At 45.3% G+C, this 21,042-nt stretch overlaps 1 protein-coding gene across 6 annotated transcripts in view; it reads right to left on the bottom strand.

Annotated features, from left to right (window-relative positions):
• MEIS1 (Meis homeobox 1) overlaps positions 1-21,042 on the bottom strand; it is a 107,994-nt gene that overhangs the window by 84,552 nt on the left and 2,400 nt on the right. For 5 of the 6 annotated variants that reach the window (XM_088052923.1, XM_014254704.2, XM_088052922.1 and 2 more), the window contains exons 2-6: positions 20,717-20,943; positions 18,982-19,123; positions 18,367-18,417; positions 17,486-17,536; positions 15,882-16,028 (exon numbers count right to left, since the gene is read on the bottom strand). In XM_088052923.1, the coding sequence (XP_087909049.1) occupies positions 15,882-16,028; positions 17,486-17,536; positions 18,367-18,417; positions 18,982-19,123; positions 20,717-20,916 (591 nt within the window). In that variant the 5' untranslated portion in view covers positions 20,917-20,943. Of the gene's footprint in view, positions 1-15,881; positions 16,029-17,485; positions 17,537-18,366; positions 18,418-18,981; positions 19,124-20,716; positions 20,944-21,042 lie in introns of those variants that run through there. The other variant, XM_014254705.2, reaches the window with a different exon arrangement.

The following is a 21,042-nucleotide window of genomic DNA, read 5'->3' on the forward strand; positions in this document are numbered from 1 at the left end:
ACTGTATAAATAAGGATAATGGCCTTAGCATATTTTGTCTTCCAAGCTCACCCCTGTCCCAAGATCCAGTTGAAACTTTCTGCCCAAATCTTTGCAGACTCCAGAACACACAAGGCAATCAGGAACAAAAAAGCAAAGTAATTTCAGGATTTTTGAGGCTGGGCTGTAAGTTCCCATGATTTAAACTGGTTTTGCACCACTGCCTTTCTTGTTGGTCAATAGCTCTAGTGCCAAAACCATGGTCTGGGTAGTGACTGATTCGAGTCATGGTCGCATGACTGATTTAAAATAAAAGAGGATTCAGGTGCCCTAATGCTGCACCACTTTAAGGGCAAAAGACCTTCTACAACATGTTTTATCCTAAGCCATGGCATTTGAAATACATTTCCTGACCTTTGTTTTGGTTCTGAAGGTTGTGAAGTACTCTGGTGTAAGAAGGGAAAAAAAAAAAAGAAAAAAAAAAAAAGAAAGGAAGAAAAAGAAGGAAAGGAAATAACAAAAAAATTGTGTATTTAAACAATTCCAGAAGCACCAGTTGCCTCCTCTGACCATTATGAGGTGCTTCATCCACTTGGGAGATATGCTGGGCTGAAAAGCACAAGCCCCAGCAAGTCCCAGTGCCACTGCCCCACCAAAAGGAGGAGCACATTTGATTGAGGCCTCCAAAGCAGTTATTGACTTGTAGCGTGGTGAACATCAGGCCTTAATAAACAAAAAAACTACAGACCAAATTATTTGGTTAATGGCTAAATTGGATATTTTGCATAGTATATAAATATCATTACACACACTTATCATTCCAATCCAAGAACAGCTGGATTAGTTAACATTAATTAACTAACACAAGTTAACACTAATACGAAATGGGAGAAACCATTGCCTTCTGCTTACATTAAAGAATAAAATTGATTTTTTTCAGCACCAGGCATATGAAAGGGGAAGAAGAGCTTCTGCCCAAGGAACCAAAGGTTTGGCCATAAGTACATGAATAAAAGAAATGGCTTTCTATTACAGGTGATAAAAATTGTACTCAGCATCTTTTGATATATACCTTCTCAAAAGTTTTGTGAGCACAGCCCTCTTGTGGGCTCATTTGTGTTTGTGTAACAACTGGAGATGGGGAACAGCTAATTCCTTTACCTGTTGGACAAACCTTCACTCCTCCAGGCTACCAGAGAATTGGCTGCAGGTACAATCATTCATCCCCTTGCCCTGGAGGAACATAGCTGCTGCCAGCAATTTGTCAGCATAATTTGGGCTTATTGTTCTTGTTCTGAAGTCCTATCTTATTTTCTTTTCCTAAATGAAATACTTATTCATCAGGAAAAAAAGGAATGTGCTATTGTTTGAAATGTTCTTCTGATTTGCTTAACTCCTACCTTTTAAAAATTTTCAGCTGCATGAGGTTGAGGGTAGTGACCCACCACGTTAGGAAACAGCTGTGCTCAGTACAGGCAAGAAGTCGAAGCAAAAAGCAGGGACTGATTCATTAAGTTATGGCATCCACCTCCTCCTACAAACATAACCCACCTATTTAGCAAGGATTTACTTTTTGCATAGCTTATCCTTCTGGTTGTTGGCCATACTGATGTCCCCAAGCTCACTTGGGCAAAACATTTGATACAGCTGCTTAATACCTTAAGTGTATAATCCATAGGACAGATACTAGAGCTACAACTGCACAATAGAGAGACCTGGTCTTTGCAATCCATGAGTCTTATCCCTCTTCACCTCTGGAGGAAATGGCTAATAAGAATCCTCAGGTTGCCTGTTCCCCATCCAGCATATGAGAAACCTTTTGATTTGTCTCTTAATTGGGAATAAAAATACAAATTGGTAGAGAGGATTAAAAATATACCTTTCTAATACAAGAAATATAATGCCATATATTTCCTAGATTTTACACTATTGTTATGGTCCCTATTGTTTATACAAACATACAATTAGAGAATGGTTTGGGTTGGCAAGGACCTTAAAGATCACCTAGTCCTAACCCCTTGTCGTGGGCAAGGACACCTTCCACTAGACCAGTTTGGGGTTTTGGGGACCATGAAATCCAGATTCATGCCTAACTTCAGTTTCAGAGAGGACCCACTTATTGCTTTGCCACCTGAGCTAGTGGGACTAACCAAGGCTGATCCAAGCAATCCCACCTGCCAGCCTGCCAAAACCAAGAGGGGACATCATATCTAATACAACAAAAACCAAGGGGGTCAGAATAAATCGTACATGTAGAAACTTCCAAACGCTAAAAAATAGATGCTTTTTACTGCCAACAGCTCTTGCATAATCTGCTTCACGCAGCTTTGATTCAAAGGTGAGTTATTTTTAATAGAACAACAACAAAGGCACAAAGATAGGGTTCAGATGGAAAAAACAGTGTTCCAAGAGTAGGGAAATAAGGTCGTTGAAATGACAGGCAGGCGATAACTCCGCCTGCAACTAAGCAGAACAGCGAGGGCAACTTGTGCACAGATGGAAACCTTTGCAGCGTTAGAGGAGGCAAGGCCTGGCGAACTAAAATGCAGAAAAAACTCTGCATGGAAGTCTCAGCCCTGACCTGGATTCCCTTCCTAGCCCCAGAAAAGACATAAGCTTTCTATCTTTAGTTTCCCCTTATTGCAAATGAGGGTAAGACTCTAACTCTTTGCAGCTGCATAGGAAAAATAAGATGTAAGCTGTCTTTATGTACGCAACAAGGGAGACAAATAGATAAAAGCAATGAGAGTGGGTATCAACGTGAATACCAGAGAGGACAGAAAACTGGAAATAAACAGGACTATAGCCACTGATATAGCCACAAGGCCAGGATTTTACCTGGAGGCACAACTAACACTGTCAAAGGTCACCAAACCAAGATCCACCAAACAACACCCGTGCTCTCCATTAGCTCTGCTGTCGTGCCTCAGCGCTGACCCAGCCCAGGTGTGTGGTGTACGACACCAGCTGCACACCCAGGGAGGCATCTCTAACACAGCTCTGACTCCCTCCTTACCCTCAAAGCATGGGAGAAAAGAGACCATGGCAGGGAGAGGAAAGGAAAGAGCCTGACAGTCCTAAAGAGGATGCATGAAAAACACGAGTGCAAAAGGACAGGGTGATAGTGCTTTCCAAAGGAAAAAGAATAATTAGAAGCAGCAAACATAAACCACAAAAAATGAAGGAGAATGAAATGTAGATCATCGGGCTGGGCAGGACATAAAAACAAGGAAGAAGGAGAAAAACCACAGCTCTTCTCTTCCAGAAGGCACCAAAGCCCTGTCAACTCTAGAGAGGCAAGACTTAAAAAACCCCTTTTGTGCGTGTTTGTGCGCACAGAGGGTTGCACATGTTCACAGCTACGCAGAGCCCCCTCTAGCCTGGGCTGCATTCTGTCACAAGCTCCAACACCTTCTGCCTATGCTGAAATCAAACCTGCTGCACTTGGGGAGTCATCTCCAAAGTCCTCCCAGGGGGGGACAGCATGGGCAGATGGACTTTCCTTTGAGAAAGGGCTCTAGAGGCACCCAAAAAAACCTCTGGCAATAACAAAAGCAAACAGCTTTTAGACACTTAGACTTCAGGGTTTGCTTATGGCATTGGAGATTGCTGCCTGTGGCAGTATTGATGGACACCTAAACAGCAATACCCTCAATCACTATGGACCCTAAAATTTGACTGACCTTATTCCATTCCTTTTTTCTTTTTTTTTTTTAAAATCCCAGCTCAACAGTAAACACTGCCTGCCCAGCTAGGTTAACTGAGCCAGCTGATGGTGATGCAGGGTTTTTGTCTCCCACACAACAAACATTGACTAGTGCTTTCTATTTAGAGCAACCCCGCATTGTAAACCTGTCTCCTCCCTTTGATAAGAGACGTATCACTAGATAGCATTAATCCCTGGCTCTTTTCTGACACAAGGAAACACAGCTTTGCAGTCAGGAGATGAAAATCACTGCTCCACATAGATTTTTTTTTTTTTAAGTTTAGGTATCATCCAGAAACATGCACAAAGTCAGCCCCAAACAACACCCTTACATTCAGAAACCTGGTGTCCAAATCCTTGAGGTGTGTTAGTCCTCTTTGGCGCCTACTAAATTTAATAAGACTGGAGAATTTTCCACATCTTTCTAGACCAGGAAAAAGGTCTTCAGAGACAAATAAGAGTTTCCTGTTCAATATTTCATGTAATGATTCCTCCAAAGGTGTAAACAGGAAAAACGTCTCGCCACTTAGCCTGAAAATGAGAGCCTGCCGTCCCTTCCCTTTATTGCGTTTATGTGTTAAAAGTCATTTAGAAGGGGATCTGCCAGATGCTCAGGTACAAATGAGACAGCATAGGCTGTCAGATGACTGGCTGAGGTCCCAAAACTGGCCTACCCAGACAGACTTGGGTAGGAGGGAGACCTCAACCTCAACTTCTCCCACCCCCTCCCTTCTGTCCCACCAGGGTCCCAGCAGGAAGCCTCAGGTGGAGTCAGCGCTGCAGAGAGATGTGCCCTTCACCCTGAATATCTGGACTCAGACAAACAACAAAGGCTTACTTGCAGCAAAACCTACATCTCTAAGCATTCCCCTCACAGATTTTTAGGGATGGTACCTCTTGGGAAGACAAAAATTACCTCATTGGGGCACCTGCTGCAAATTTTTTTGCATTGCTTAAATGCAGGTTCTGACTTCCAACATCCCCTTGGCCCCAGTGGGGCTTCTTGGGGAAGCAAGGCACAAACATAGCCCTTACTCTGCAACAGCCCTGCTTCATTCCAGCTCCATCACAGGCAAAAACCCTGAGCTTGTGTCACAAATATCAAATGGTGTTTTTAGCTAAGTGACAACAGACGCCATTCGGAGTCAGCGTATTCTGATTACGGCACATTGTTCGCAGGATTCAAGAGCCCGCTCGCCTCGCATTGTTGTTCAACGCCAAAATTAAATTGCAGCATAATTAGCTTTGCTCCAGCTACACCTTTCTGTCTGGATGGATGTGATACCTGCAAAGCCTGTGCTGGGTATAAAACGTGTTCCTGATTATAAAATGTTTGCTCAATCTTGAGGGCACCGCCTTGTTTTTTAAGGCCCTCTGTAAGTCATGCACTCCAGTACGTGCTGCCCGTTATCTCTAGAAGCCTTAAAACTGGAATCCCTGTGATTCACATTTTCCAACGCTCATGGCCAAACCCTTCCGCAGAGCAGCTCCTCCGCTTTCTCCCATTTCCCGAGCAGACAAATCTGCAGCGCGGCAGAAGAGGCCGCGCAGCTCGGCTCTGCGAGCCACATGCCCGCGAGCCAGTGGCCACAAAACACACCGAGCCCCGGCCGCGGGAGCCAGAGCCTGTGAGCTCCAGGGGTGCTTTGCCAGGCTGAGGTGGCCGTGGCTCCCTGATGCCTCCACCCAGTCATCGAGGGGTGGCTTGGAAGCACAGCTAGCTGCCAGAGCCACACAAAAATGTTGGGCTGAGAGGTCTGTGTGGTCCCAGGGAGCTTTCGGAGTGCCCAGGGGTGCTTGTAGCAGCATAGGGCTCATGGCGTGGCCCCACATGGATCTGTGCCTCGGGCCAGGCAGACCTCAGGACAGGCAGACCTCAGGACAGGCGGACTAGCCACCACCTCACAAATGTTTCCAGTCAACCCCACAGCTCTGCTCCTTCTGCAGAAGTTACCAGCAGCACTGCTACTATTCCATCCAGAGCTTCAGTTTATCCTCATCCTTCTTTAAATACTTTTTTAAAATGCTAATTAAGTGGAAAATAGTAGAAGAGGCCAAAACCAAAGCATAAAGCCACCAAAAGCAATGTTTACCATCAGCCTTCCAACTCAGCATAGTGCTTTCCTATGACACCAAACAGAAACATTTTGCTTTCTTGGCAACATTTTCTTCAAATTATCCACGGAGTGAAATAATTATTACAACATATCACGGCTTATTCTTAAATATCTTCTATATATACCTTACTATCACTAGATGACATATAAATTAAGATACCAACCCTACCTGATAATAAGGGAAAAGGAGAAGTAGAAAATCTCGGCTCACAAGCACCTAATCTTCTCACTCCAGAACCTCAGCGACAGACCTGGGAAGAGAATCTGCATCTCCCCTCCTGCCTCATGCTGTCAGCAGAGAAGCATTCCCCACCCCTGCCCCTCCAGCACTGCTTTATCACTTCTCACCCAAAGGATCTCTCAAACACTTGTCACTGAGGGCCAAACGTCGGCTCGAAGCACACATGTGCATTTAAGAACAGAATTAATCCTCCCTGCACATAGTAGTCATGTGCATACCATCACTCTGGCTTTACGGGAAATAGCAATGAGAAAGAGATCCCTCACAGGAGTTAGATTAATGTAGCAGGACACGTCTGTACATACGTCTGTCTGCTCTTTCTACATAGCTGTGCCACAAAACACTGCCACGGGCCTCACGGACACAGGGACAGCACAAGGACGCTCCCACAGTAGGTGGAAGCCACGCCAGTAAAACTGGTTGCACAACAGGAGGAGGGCCAGGAGCCTTCAGGTGTAACACAGCTGCAAAATCCTCCAGGCAGAGAGGGGTAGAGGAGGGAACAGCTCCAGCATAGTGCCTAAGCTGCCGCCAGTGTGCATGAGCATGTCGTCCCAAGCATCCATGCAAACACGGGGATCCTCTCCCCAAGCATCCCTACAAATATTGGGAAATGACGGGAAGCTGCCTGCCACCGACTCGCTCACGTGTTTGAAAGGCTTCTCCCCCCGTCACCCTCCTGTCACAGCGATGCCCAGCAGTGCCACTCAGCTGTGGAACCCCTGTCCATGTCAAGTGCTGCCCAAAATGCCTGTGTGAACGTGAGCAAAGGGGAGAGCAAAGCTGGGACTTCAAATGACCTCCTGGGGACACGGCTGTACCCATCACCAAAACACAGCAGAGACACTACCCCCCGTGCACAACAGTACACAAGAGAAAATTTATAAATCACAAGCCACTGGGAGGATCCCATCATCAAAAAATTTGGCCAACTCTGCCTATGCAAGGTAACTCGATGATGCAGGTGTGAGTGTAAGAGCTCAGGAGCCAAAGTATCTTTGTGACTGCACCCCAAGAAAAGTCCCCTATACTGCCTCAAGCCTAAAACCAAAGTGCCACCTACTGAGCCTACAGTATTTGTGTCCTCCCAAGGTTTCTAGCAAGGGGTTGGCCGTGGTTAATACTTAGCTTACCAGATTAATCCAAATACCAGCAAGCAGCCACTGAGCCCCATGTGAAAGCACACGGCTCGGGTTGGTGCTGAGCACCAGCAAGCAGGTGATACCCCAGCTGAGGCCAGGGCCTTCCCTGCACACCCCACCCCAGTGCAACAGGTACCACCAGCCTTGCCAGGGGTCAAGACTTTAATGTCCACAGATCAAACCCTGCTTGCGCTGACAGAGCTGGCCCATGCATGCCAAAACACCCGTGAGACAACAGGTTCTACCATTTCTATTCGCACAGACACTTGTAGCCCTGCACCCCAACAGAGCCACGGGGTTTTTAATCTGCTCTTGCCCTCCCTTCTCCTGAGAGCTATGGAAACTTAAATGGAGCAATTTAAAGCCAGTGTTAAAAACATCAGCAATGGTCTGACCTCAGGAACAAAACTGGACCAAAACCTAAAGGCCGAATGAAAATTACAAGGTAAAGTTTGCCTTCCCTGAACGTGTGCCAGCTGCAAGAATCTTACATTACATCAATGCAGCTTTCCAAAGTTTAAATACAATAATTTTCTGTATTAAGGGTCCAGTAACCCTAATGGAGGCATAATTAGGCATTGATGCCACGCCCATATGAGAGAAGCTTGAAAAACTTAAATAAACTGTGAATGGCAGGATTAATACCGCAGCTTTTCATTCTGTACAGCTGTTTGAATATAGTACACTACCTGTGATGGCATCAGCTATCGCTTTACTCTGGGTCAGTACTTCTGAAGTTAAAACAGGCAGTTCTTTTAAGCAAATAAAGAATTACGTCTCTTATTGTTGGCCAGTTTATTTCAGCAAAGAAGGTCTGGATGCATATTTTCTTTATATTAAAAAAACCCAACCAAACAAAATAAAAAAACAGAAGAAAAAGAAAGCCAAGCTGCAAACAAAAATAACTGCCAAATTCAAAGTCCGGTGATGCTAGTAAGAGAATTTTAATTTACTGAAATGGTTCTTCAGGATGAAGAAGTAGGTAATGCAGTTTTGGAGATCATCTGCCCAAGTGGGAATATCATATAGATGCCTGGAGAGTCCTTGAGAAAATAGCTCACCTCAGTACTGATTGAAGAGGAAACACAATACTTTGGTGAAATAGAATTCTGTGTTTCTAGGAAAGGCTCCAATAGCAAATTGCTTACTAATGCAAGAAGCCTTGTAAATTTTATTATGAATGAAAGGGGCAATGGCAAGCGTGTGACATGGCACAGCGTATGCACACATGGCCGAGTCAGTAAAAAGTAAATAAATAGGTTACTTATAAGCTCTAGAAGACACCTGAAAATATCTCTAACACAAACTCAGGCTCAGTGAACTTCAGGCAAGAATATAAAACAGTTCCAAAACTATCTTACCATGATTTTTTCCCACCAGGTAAATTAACTCTCCTACAGGCTAATATTCAATCTTGGCTTTGTTACTGGAAATACCAGCTGAAAAAAGTTAATCTAGATTTTTTTCACTGTCTTTAAAAAATGATTTACCCCTGGAAAAGGAAGAAACTATCTATGCAGGGAGCTTGTCAGCCTGATGCCAAATTCACCTGGGAAACACAATGCGCAAACCACCGCCCTGCCGGACAGGGTGCAGGGCAGCTCTCCCCCTGCCCCACAGCCTGGCCGAGCCCTCGTCCCCGCCGCCTCAGCCGGATCCTTCCCCAAATCCCTGCCACCATAAAACTTCCCAATTTCTTTCCCAGGCAGCGTTAACAACGATATCGCTCTTGAGCTGCGGGAGCGGGAGGAGAGGAGGGTGCGGAGCCGCGGCTGGGGCGATGACGGGCGCCAGCGGTTAAGTGCTGCCGTGGAGATGAAATATGCCTAATGAAAAGCTTACCTAAAGCTCGCGGGGAGCCAGCGCCCGGCCGGCCGAACCTCTCCAGAGCGCCGGGCACGAGGCCGCCAGGACGCTCGGGAAAGACGAATTAACTAAAAGTTAATGTGGATGTTCTCATTCAAAAGAAAAGTGGCCTACTCCAAAGGGGATTAGGCTAAAGTGAACTAAGGCCACTTTACTTCTGAATGAGAGCATCCACACAATAGTCCAATGCACTTTAACTAATGCACTTTAATTTTACACCCAATCAATTTGTCTTACCTCTCCTGAGTGTCCTTGTGTGGACAAACCCAGAGATTCATCGAGTTTTGAGGCCAGGCAGGGAACATTAGATCAACTCATCCCACTCCCCGTGTGTTATGGGCCATTGCCTTTCACAGTTATCCCTTTATTGATCCCCAAAACTCATGGATGACTTACGTATAACCTCTGACGGGGGCAGGGAGGAATCATTTCTTCAATGGCCTGGATTTGAAGATGCTTACAAAATAAAAACCATTTGCAAAATAAGAAGACACCATGACTTTCAGTAGCCCATCCTGTTGCCAAGAGGAAGAAGCCAAATTTGGGCAAAAATCCATCCTAACTTCCGTATGTCCTGCAATTTCTTAAGAAAATGGCAGTATTATAACTCTTACATCTCTTTTGTTTTTAAAACTGCAAACAGACCCTTTGCCTACAGGACAAACTCGGGGCTGGTTTTTTTTTTTTTTTTTTTAATTCATCTCACCAACATTTAAATTTTCAACATTTCCCCAGACATCTACCGACAGATCTCGAACTCCCTTTTCCAAAACATAATAACCTCCAGAAACCACTTGCTGCCTGCGCTATTGCTTTCGTACGCACAGTGACTCACGTAACCCTGAAATCTCCACATCGCTCTTTTCCTCTTGGATATGTACTCCCAAAAATAAATAAATGAACCCACAGCAGCAGCAACCAGTGAGGCAACTCAAGGAGTGGAGCCCTCAGGGGCGACAGATGGGGTTCCCCTGTGCCAGCAGCCCTCTCGCTAACACAGACCAAGCCCCCACCGCCACCTCTGAGGAACTGAAGCTTTCCAGGGATCTCATCTAAATTAAAAAAAGGAATCCTGAGGATACTGGTCTGATGGGATTCCGCTCTCACCTGTGCTACAGGTTACATCTCTTATTTTTGCCCTTTGAAGGCAGTGAAAGTGAAAAGGCAGCCACACTAAGCAGGCCAAAGAAGAGCTGAAGGAACTGCCGACAAGTTGTATTTCAGACGCGTTGCAGAGTATCAGCGGTGGGTTAGACACCGAGCCATTAATCAGGGGAGGAAATACACTCAAAGAAGTCCAAACACAAAACGTGTGCTCTCTGAGAGCTACCCTCTCCAAATCTTGCTGCAACTGCAGGAACAAATAAAAACATAACCACTAACTATTCCAAATTTGCCGTGTAAGTCAAAGCCTGCTCTGAGAAACAGAGCATGTGGAGAAGAAGGTAAGACACCAAGGACAGGAGGTGACACTGCAGTGCACCCCGGTCTCTCCTTCTCTCACACAACCCTCACCAGGAAACAATTCCAGAAACCTTCAAAAGCACTCCTGATCCAGAAACAACTCTCCTCTTTATTTTCTTAAACTTGTTTAGATTACACAAGATAGATCCTAACTGCATGCTCACGTGACCGAAAAACCCCAAACGCAGAAATGCAAAACAAAACAAAAGAAAGATCCCCTAATTTGAAGAAGCTGCGCTGGATTTTCAGTGCTTTTGAAAGTAGTATTTATCAGCACGAAGAACACTTATTCATTCTGATTGAGCTCAATATAATCTGATTTTTTTAAGGTCTAACATTGCCCACGCGGGGCTGCACTAACCCTTCCGCAGGCAGAGCCCATTACCTTTATTGTTACCTGCGGACCAGCAGCCATAGAAAGACTCAAACCCTCAGCAATAAAGGTTAAACTTTAAGGTAAAACTCATTTTTTCATAACTTTCAAGCCTCCAAGTTGCCCCAAAATAACAATCTATGGTCTCTAACGCAGACGCGGTGAGCTCTGGCTTACAGGAATGCCTTGCGATACACTCGCAAATGTTCAGGATCAGTTCTGAGGTTAACTGGGGTTTAAACTCAGCTCTGTCAGGTCTGATGTTGAAAAGAATTCACAAAAAATCTGGGAATTAAACTCTCCTTTACAACAAGAGCTAACTTCAGTTTGGAAAACTTTACAGGGAAATTAGGCCTGCGCGTGCAACTTCAGGAAGGCAGCAAATCTTACACCCAGCTGTGAGGATGGCCGCTTTTGGGTTCTTGAATGATTAAAAAATCAAAAAGAACCCCAAGGACTCATGAACTGACATCATAAACTAAAGAAAATATATTCAATCTTATGTCTACTCAACAATGTATTTACTTGCTTAAAGAAATGGAGAGCAAAGTAAATCTTATTTTGCTAATACAATTTCAGCCACAGCGTATCAGATGAAAACATGTCTGGAACAGAAATTAACGTATCCTATCTTCACATAAATAGCCTGCCAAACTGGGTCATGGTAACAGCTTCTAAATATCACGGCAAAAATAATAAGAATTACTCGAAAACAAACAAAAAAAGGATTCACTGGCTCAAAGTGACAAAGTCAGAGGAAGAAAATTAAATTTCGAGTCTTTTAAACATTATTTTATTGGTCCTCCTCACAGTCCTACTTTGCTGTAACTCTTTTATTATGCAGAAATGAGTTCTACCTTGCACCCTCTGCACCACATCTATTATTTTGATGCCTGTTCCTCCAATATGGGAGTACATATCCTAAAGGCAGCAATATTCTCAGCTCTCCTTTTTAAAACCATACATGGTTTGAAAGTACCTGTGAAGAAGTCCCAAAGTAAAATAGTATTTCTCAGTAATTTTTTCCCTAAGGCATTATTTTTGTATTGGCTATGAGGTATAGCTAATATATCTGAGAATTTGGAAAGTTAAGTCTAGTCGTAACTGGTCGATGCCCTGAACAACTCTACCACCTTCAGCTATGCTTTATACTGGATTCCAGTTTATGATTCATTCTTTGTAAAGAATATATTTAAAGTAATTGTTCCATTTAAAAAATAAAATAAAAAAAAAAGCTGCTGTCTATCTGCATTTTTGTTAGAGCAACTCTGCAACTGTACACATTAAAATAAAATCTATTGCAACATAAATAGAGGTGTTGCTTTATTATATACCTGTGTATATATGTGATATATTATCACCCAAGAAGGGCCATCTAAAACGCCACAGTTGCAAACATTTAAGACTGTAACAAAAATGACTGAGACTCTAGTATCGGTTTACTATCCTTCAACAATTTCCCTGACAGTGGAGTCAAATAATGTTGAATTATGGACCTTCTTGCAGGAAGTCTTATTTCATGTTCATTTTTTGATCATTTCCCTCATAGTTCCTATAGGAATTTGGCTCTTTGCCGATTTGACTTTAAAAGTTTCTGCATCTGTAATCGGCTTGTGCATTATTAAACTGTAATTTTTGTCAAGCAATGCTACTGTGGACGGGCTCAACAAGTTTATTTTCAGCAAGAAAAGTACTGTTTTGTCCTTATAAAATCTACCTTACACAGCTAATGCCCTTTATTTGGATGTGGTGGGTACTTTGTACCACGTTTTCCTTAAAGGACTTTCTAAAGGCTGTCTTGTTGACGTGCTCTTGTAGGAGAATTTTACAGTTTGGACAAGAGCACCTGGGAGCCAAGGTGATGTGGCTTCAAGAAAGCAGCCCCATGGTAACAGTTCAGGATAACCTAGGAAGCTGAGTTTCTGTTGTCAGACTACAGGCAGTCTTTGGGCTTTTTTTTTTTTTAATCAGAGGGAGTTTTCCCAGACACATCACACAACAGCTGTGTTCTAAATCTTTCTGGGCTCTGACAAACACTGAAAATTTAAACATGCAAATGTTTGAAAAGCTAATGATTAAAAAAGGTTTATTTTGAAACTTTTGAGGACGACTGCAATTCTTCAGCTAGGTTTTTTGAAGTCCCAGGGTCTGGACGATTTGCAGTTCAACTCTCCCCAGCAAAAAGCCCAAACTCCTGCCTTGTACTTGTGGAGCCGTGACGGTAAACACCAGCTCCGCAGGTCTCACCCTGGCAGGCAGCGGGGTCGAGCCCGTGGGAGAAGGATGCTATTTTAGTGACCTAGTGCCACTGAGCTGGTTAAATCACTGAACAATGGTTAGTGTTATAGGGCTTTACTTTGCAAAATCTAGCATTAGTGTCATTGCTTTCTATTAACCAGGGGGACTTAAAAGCACTGGCTTTGAGGGGCCTATAGGGAAAGAATAAATAAGGGGAAACCAATAAATTAAAAGAAAAAAAAACCACCCTGTTAACTGTAACCTTTACTACCACAATATAAGAAAATGTAATTAAATCCATAATAAAAGCTTTTAAATACTTACTCTTTTACTACTCTCCCAAGCAGAGTGCTGGGCAGGCGGGGGGCCCGGAGCCAGCCCCTCGCTCCCACCGCCCGGCCCTGCGCGCCCGCGCATCCCAGGGCCGCGCAGCCATAAACGCGCCCCGCGCAGTCACATCCTAATTAGCCGCCCCGGCGACCAGCACTCAACACCTTATTATTGAACCATTAGGGCCCCGATACTGCCGGCCGCGCCGGGGCCGGGCTCGGCACCGGAGTTTACCGGAGGGCTTGGGGGACTGCGCATCCCCCGGTAAACGACCACCCCCCCCCCCGGTCTCCGTGGGTTTGATCCTCCGCCTCACCGCCCGCGGGGGAGGAAGGTGGAAAAGCTCGTTTTTTGCACCTTTTCCCTTCAGCGGGGAAAGCAAAGCCCCGCTCCCCGCGCAGCTCCGCGGTGCGGACGGGCGCTGCCCGGAGCGGAGCCGGAGCGCCCCGGGGCGCGGCCGGGACAGCGCTCGCACAAGCCCGGGATGCCAGGACCGAGCCCCGCCGGCCCAGCGCAGCCGGACAGGGGACGGCGCAAAATCCGCGCTCCGGGCAACAAAAAAAAGGGGGGGACGCGCGGGGTGGTGGAGAAACACTCCTACCCCCGACAACCCCAAAACTGTAGCTTCATTTCTTTAGCTTTCACTTTAATAAAATAATGATTCGTTGGGAAAATGGGGTATAAATCTTCATTTTGGAGGCAATTAAAGTGTTGATTTCATTCGTGCCCCTGAGCGATTCTTGTAATTTGCTCAAATAGCTTTATGTACCCAGCACTCCAGAGCTTTTAGAAACCCATTTTCTAGTTAGACTTGTTGGATTACAATTTTTATTCAACAGCAGCGAGCCGAGCTTCCCTCAGCAAGACCCTGGCTGGAGGGTTCCCCTCGCTCTAAGGCGCTGCGCGGGGCCGGCAGTTCCCCGGAGCATCCTCGCCAGCCCCGGGTACCTCCCTGCCGCACCACCCTCCACCCACTCTGCCAAGCTTTTCCCCTGCACAGAAAAATTGGGTGGGAAAAAAAAAATCCCTTCAAAACAACCTACCTATGCGCACATAAACCCCTTTCTAAAAGTTCATGCCTTCCTTCAAGCCTGCCTCGCCTGTCACAAACCGATAGCCTTTGGCAGATAGGAGAAAATATTTCAGATACTGCCCACACTGCAATGCAACGCACCTTCATGTCAGTGATCTATAAAATAACTCCCAGCTGACAGTGCCAGTGATAACAGCAAAGCAGCTGAGGAAACTCCTGTCTGCTTGGCTGCGCCTTGCTTGAACAAAAGGAAACCTCCAGAGTCAGGAGCAGATCACTCCTAACGCTGTATTTACGTAGCTGATCAAAAGGAAGAAATAACTTGGGGGGTTTAACCAGGGATTTATTTTTTGTGCGTGTGCTTGAGGTCCCCGCTCTCACAGGCAAAGCGCTGCTACCCCTCGGTTCAGAGCAAACAAACGGACCGCGAAAACCCCACCGCTTCACCCAACTCGAAGAAAAGCCAAATCTCAGCCACCACCATCATCCAGGAGCTTAATTTAGATCTGGGCACCTCCTGCATTAGCCCCAAATGCTCCCATGAAAAGGCAAGGATCCCAGTCTGCACCCAGTGGAAGGAGGAGGGAAGGAAGAGGGGACAGCCAGCTCTCCCCACTCAGCTCACTCGCATTTCCCACCCCGCTGCAGCCGACATTAAAGGTCTGAACCATCCCAAACAAAACCTGGACAACGGTCACAGCCACGCGAGGCTTTGCTGGCTTGGCTTTGGCTCGGACTACGTTTATTTTTTTAAAGAGAGGGCTTGAAAACTTGAAAGATCAAGGAAAAGAATTTAAAACCCGAATCCCATTTTATTTTCTCTCCTTTTTTTTTTTTTTTCTATTAAGTAAAATAAAATGGGCGCGTTTGCAGCAGGCAGGCGTGCACAAAGCAATGTTCACTCAAGTCTAAAAGCGTTCGGCCAAGGAAAACTGACAAGACGGACTAATGAACCGTAGAGACGGGAAGAAAATAGCCAGTATTTGCTAGATTTCAAACCCTCTCTGTCTTCTCTGGACCACCTATCTCGGATTTTATTATTATTTTGGTCAACGACTCCAGCCCTTCCTTCCCTAAGCTACCGAGAAGCCAGTGATTCACAGATACCACTTCTATTATTGGAAAGGGTAAATAAAATAAAGACAAAAATTAAAAGCGACAAGAAACAGGTCGAGTTTGCAGGCGACGCTTTTACAAGCTCATCTCGCCAGGTCGAATCCGGGAGCAAGCCTTAATGAAGCAATAATAGCCACATTATTCAAAAATTTTCATTTCGATGGAAATTTATCTAAAAGGGACTTAATCATATGCAAATAATAAAAGGAGGCGTAGTGACCCAGCAAGCGATCTGCATACAAATTTTTAGCGTGTGCGACGTTGGCGAGATCATACCTGATCCGTTAGGTTTGCTGATCTTGTTATGTCTTCACTGTCCGATTTTGATCCGCCCTCTCTATCGTCTATGACCAAATCGATAGGCATTTTTCCTTTCAAACAGCTAATATACCGGTGGCAGAAATTGTCACATAATTCGTGTACCTACGTTATGGCAGAGGTTAAAATAAAAAAAAAAAAAAAAAAGGAAAAAGGAAAGAAGAAAGAAGAAAGAAGGGAGGGGGGGGAAAAAAAGGAAGAAAATATAATCAGGAATACGTAAGTAAAATTGACAAGTGCAACCAGTCTCCCCCCTTCGCCCCTGTGACATCAAAAGTCCTAAATAGGGGAAACACACTGCAATTATCCCCCTGAGACCTCTAGACGCATCCAGAATTAGGAATAACTTTCTTTTCTCGCAAAATAGAGATATCCCAGAAAATTGACAGTGACAAGATGATTCACAGGCTACAACATATTCAACACCCGTGTAAAATTCATCTGCTCCCGGAGCTGTGGCCATTAGAGAGGTGACCTGCATGGGTGACATTTAAGGTAAACTATTTAATTTCATCCAGTTATTTCATCATAAACCCTTTCCAAAGGGGTATGAGGACAGAAAAAAGGATTTAAAAAAAAAAAAATAAAAAAATCCACATGCACTGGGTTGAAATACATTATAGGCATCCATGCCCTGAAATCCCCAGTTGCTCTGATAGACTTGTACCTGAGCTGCCTTTATTAATGGGCAGATTTTAACACATTTCGGTAGAGCGAGAACAACCTGACAGTTATGGTTAGATAAAGTGACTGAGGCTCACGAGAAACTTTTCAACTATTTAAAAACCTCTCAAAATGTTTATTTTTAGGAGAAAGGGAATTCTCTTCTAGGCCAGCTATCAATGACACGTAAAAAATCCTCAGGAAACCCAGAGCGCACTTCCAACTTAACGTGAGCTCGGATGACACCGCCTGCTTAGAAATTAGCCTTCTCCCTCCTAAGATTTCTACAACAGCCAACAAAAAAATCCTGCATTTATGCTGCAATCTCTTTCTTCTGCTCAGAGGTGTAGAATATTCCCAGGAACAAGAGACAGACAGAACTATCAACTCTGCTTTTGTCTCTGCAAAATGTTACAGGACAATCCGCGCCCTGAGCCTGACCTGCAGATGGCTCTTAAAAAAAAATAATAAAAAATTCCCCCTTCCAACTAACTGCAACCGAAGTCTCTTCTTCACCATCACCAAGGAAAAACAATACCTATTTTTTTTTAAATCACAATTTCAGGGGCTTGACTGAACTAACCATTTCGAGTCTCATCCGCGGCACCACAGAGCTGCAACTATTTATACAAAGCCAGCAAAGTATTACAATGAACACAAGGCCTGGGCGTTCGAGAGCTCGGTTTTAGAGGCTGAAATTGTAATTAAACTGCGAAGAGAAATGGACGCCAAGATTGGTCTTGACACTAATTACCAGAAAGAAAGACATTTATGCAAATTTACCAGAAGCCTGAACTTCAGCAGTACTGAAACGGAGGAGGAAGAAAGGAGGCGGGGGGGGGGGGGGGGGGGGAAGGTAGAGAGAGAGAGAGAGGGAGGGAGAGAGAGACAAAAATTACCTTCTCTAATTCCAACAGATGAAACCTTAATACTTGTATGGCTTGAATCATCTGCAAAGACACAAACAACATGAGCATTAATCTCATTCCTGGATTTGGGGATATTTCCCACAGCCACCCCGGCCGCACTTTGTAGCTTGACTTTTCTCTAGTAGTAAATAAAAAGTTGTTTTGATTTATGGCAATAACACTAAAACTTAATAGCGGAGGCTTTGTGCGCTCTTTAACGAGAAGCGATCTAGAGTTAACAAAAAAAAAAAATAAAAAAAATCCCAATTGCAACGAAGCAACTGAATTATACGGATCATAAACATTTCTTAAAAAAAAAAAAAAACACCAAAAAAAAAACAACCCTCTAAACACCATCACTGGCTCTCCTCGCTTTGTGAAAGCAGGAGCAGGACTCCTACAGTGGAGGCAAAATATTTATCCTTAACGGGGGAAGGAAAGAAAGAGAGGAACGACCTCATTTTCAGTGAATTTGCCACTGGTGCATCTCCAGCCATTGTAATCCTCTATGTTTCCCATCGAGCTGCTTAAAAGGTGCGTGGAGGGGCTGGTTACAGCGGGGATAAATCCACGCTCCTCTTGGGCAGGCGAGCTCACCATCAAGCCCGCCAGCTCCTCTTTGGATGGGCTTTTCCTTTATGTATCTCCTTATGGGATTTTTTACTTCCAAGCAATTACCACACCACGTTTACTTGTAAATATAAAAATCATCATCGTAACAATTATAATTTTTAAAAATCCACGTGAGAAATGTTCAATTTAGCACCACCAAACCACCTCTCCAGATGACACAGAAGTTTAAAAAAAATAATAAATAAATGGGAAGGGAAGGGAGGGTGGGGGTGGGGAGAGGAAGAAGTGTTAACTCTTACCAAGTTATCCAGTTCAGGATTAGAGGAAAAGAGGGGTTTCTCTGCTCGGATCTAAATGTAAGAAAGGGGAGGAAAGGGAGGAAAAAATAATAATAAAAATGACTTGAAATATGGAAGCAGAAAAAGCAGACATTATTATTTCTTGCTTCATTACACTGTCGGGTCCATTATATAACCTTCCGTGCAAAGCCCTGACTGCTGCATTTAGTACATCAGCCAAACACTTGAGCAAGTGAATCAAATACACTGAAAAATACCTATGGAGCTTCCCCGGCAGAGCCCGTCCCGGCTCCCGGGAGCCGCGCAGAGAAACTCCCGGCCGGGCACAGACCGCTCCACTTTAACCATTTTTTAAGGGGGGGGTAGTAAATGCCGAGATTTCCTGATTGGTTTTTTTTTTTTTTTTTTTCATGCCTTGTTTTGGTTGGGGTTTTGGAAATTTTTTTTGTTTTGGTTTCTTTTGCCTCTTTCAGTAAGAGAGGGGGGAGGGGGAAACGCGCATCTTTATCTCAACAGAGACTTGTTTTTCTCGATACGATATTTTTTTTTTCCCCTCTTTTTTTTCTTTTTTTTTTTTTTTTTTTCTTTTACTGTTTTCAACCCGGTTTTGCTGACCTGTTTGGCGAACACTGCTATGTCTTCATTGAAAGACTCAGAGGAGCAAACATCGCCTCCCGCTACCCCGGGCTCCCTGGGTGTGCATGTAGCTAATTCACATTTCTCAAAAATCAGTGCTAAAAGAGGGAACAGGGGGTGTCTGAAAGAAAATACAATAGTCACACACACAGAGGGGGGGAAAATATCATAACGAAACAAAAAAAGAAAAAAACAAAAAAAAACCCCAAACACAACAATAGTTAGTCCCACAGCAGCGTGCACGGGGAAGGGGGCACCCACAGAGGGGGCTCCGGCACCCCCCGCCGCCTCCCGCAGCGTCCCGGCCCCTTCCCACAGCCAGCCGGCCGGCAGCCCGGCATCTCCCCGGCCTTTCGGCACTGCCTGGCCACAGATATTGTTAATACAACCTTAGGACAAGCCAAGAATAAAACCCAAGCCGGTTCCAGCAGCCATTTTGAATTAACTTTCCTTGTCTTTAGGAAAAAAAAAATAAAATAAATAAAAAATTTTTAAAAAATTAAAATCCCTGGGCACACACACTTCTGCCTCTCATGCTTTTAATTCCCGCTTTCTGCTGGAGGACTTGCTGGGAGTGAAAGGGGGGGAAAAAAACAAACCCAAACCAACAGAAAAACAGAAGAAGAAACAATCCCCATCCAAAAGGAAAAAAAAAAGAATGGAGAAAAAGCCCTTAAACCCACCCAACACGGCTCTGACCCAGTGGCAGGCGCTGGCCAAGCCGGGCTGACTCCCTACGGCCTGCCCGGCCCTCCGCCCCCCGGGGGGAACCAGGTGCTCCTGGGCAATCCCAGCCTGGAAAGCCTCCCCGGGAGAAAGGCAGCGTGTGCATCTGCTTCCCGAGCCCGTTTAATAATTTAAATAAATAAATAAGCGCGGGCGCACACACACGTATATATATGTATATTTATAACAGGGAGTAGATTTCTTTTCCTTTTTTTTTTTTTTTTTTTTTTTTATTTCTCCCAGGGCTTCATACTTTCTTTTTTCCTTCTGGGTACCGTGCACCACCGATTTTTAAGCGACCCTCCAGATTTCTGATAAACCGATAAAGAAACCGAACTCCATGAATTTTATTTTCCTCCCCCTCCTCCTCCTCACTGTCCTGAGAGTGATTTTTAAAGGCTCTTAAACTTCCCTTCAAACTCCAGCTGGGCAGATACATTTTAAAAGCATCTGCGCCCAGTGTAATAACCCCGTCAGCTCCCATCGCAACGGCCTAGAAGCTGCTTTACAAGTTGCCACATTGAGAAACATTCAACGCTGTCGGATGAAGGCTTTTTTTTTTTTTTTTAAAGGAAAAAAAAAAATTAAAATTGAAAGAAAATTAAAAAATAAAAAGAGCTGAGAGAAGCAGCTCCTGAGTTCTCTCAGCGCAAGGAAAGACGAACAAGGTGGAAAGTTGGGCGAAGCTCTCCAAACTCTCCCTGCTCCAAAACTCCGCGCAGAGATTTACCACCCGGCGCAGGTTGTGCCCTGGGAATGCTATTTTCCTCCTCCTCCTCCTCCCGCGGTGATGCCTGCCGCCCCTCCCGCAAGCTCCCACTCTCCCGAGCCCAGGCGGCTCCCCGTGCCGGGGGGACCCCATTCCTGTCCCCCAGCCGCCTCCCAGAGCGGCACCGCCACCCCACCAAGGACGCGGCCCCTGTTCCGCGCAGCGCTCCCCTCGCCCCCCATCCCGCGGGGCTGGCGCGGAGCCCTGCGCGGCACCCACCCGTAGATGGCATCTTTATCTCTCTTGAGGGCGTCGTTGACGGAGGCGCCCATGGCGGGGGGCATGGCGTTGGCGTGGGCGGCGTGCGGGTACTGGTGCGAGTGCAGCGGCGGCCCGTGGTTCAGGTGGTGGACGGGCTGCATGGGGCGGGCGCCGTGGGGGTCCCCGTACATGGTGGTGGGGATGCCCACCCCCTCCATGCCGCCGTAGTGGGGCAGCTCGTCGTACTGCGGGGCAGAGAGAGCAGAGAGGCGTCAGGGGGAGGCGGGGGCAGCAGCTCCGCTCCCCTGTGCCCCCCACCCCGGGGACGAGCCGAGATTCCCGCC

This window comes from Pseudopodoces humilis, chromosome 3 (assembly GCF_049639895.1).
Source record: "Pseudopodoces humilis isolate 2021_Gansu_Grassland_sample_001 chromosome 3, ASM4963989v1, whole genome shotgun sequence".
Classification (NCBI taxonomy): Eukaryota; Metazoa; Chordata; class Aves; order Passeriformes; family Paridae; genus Pseudopodoces; species Pseudopodoces humilis.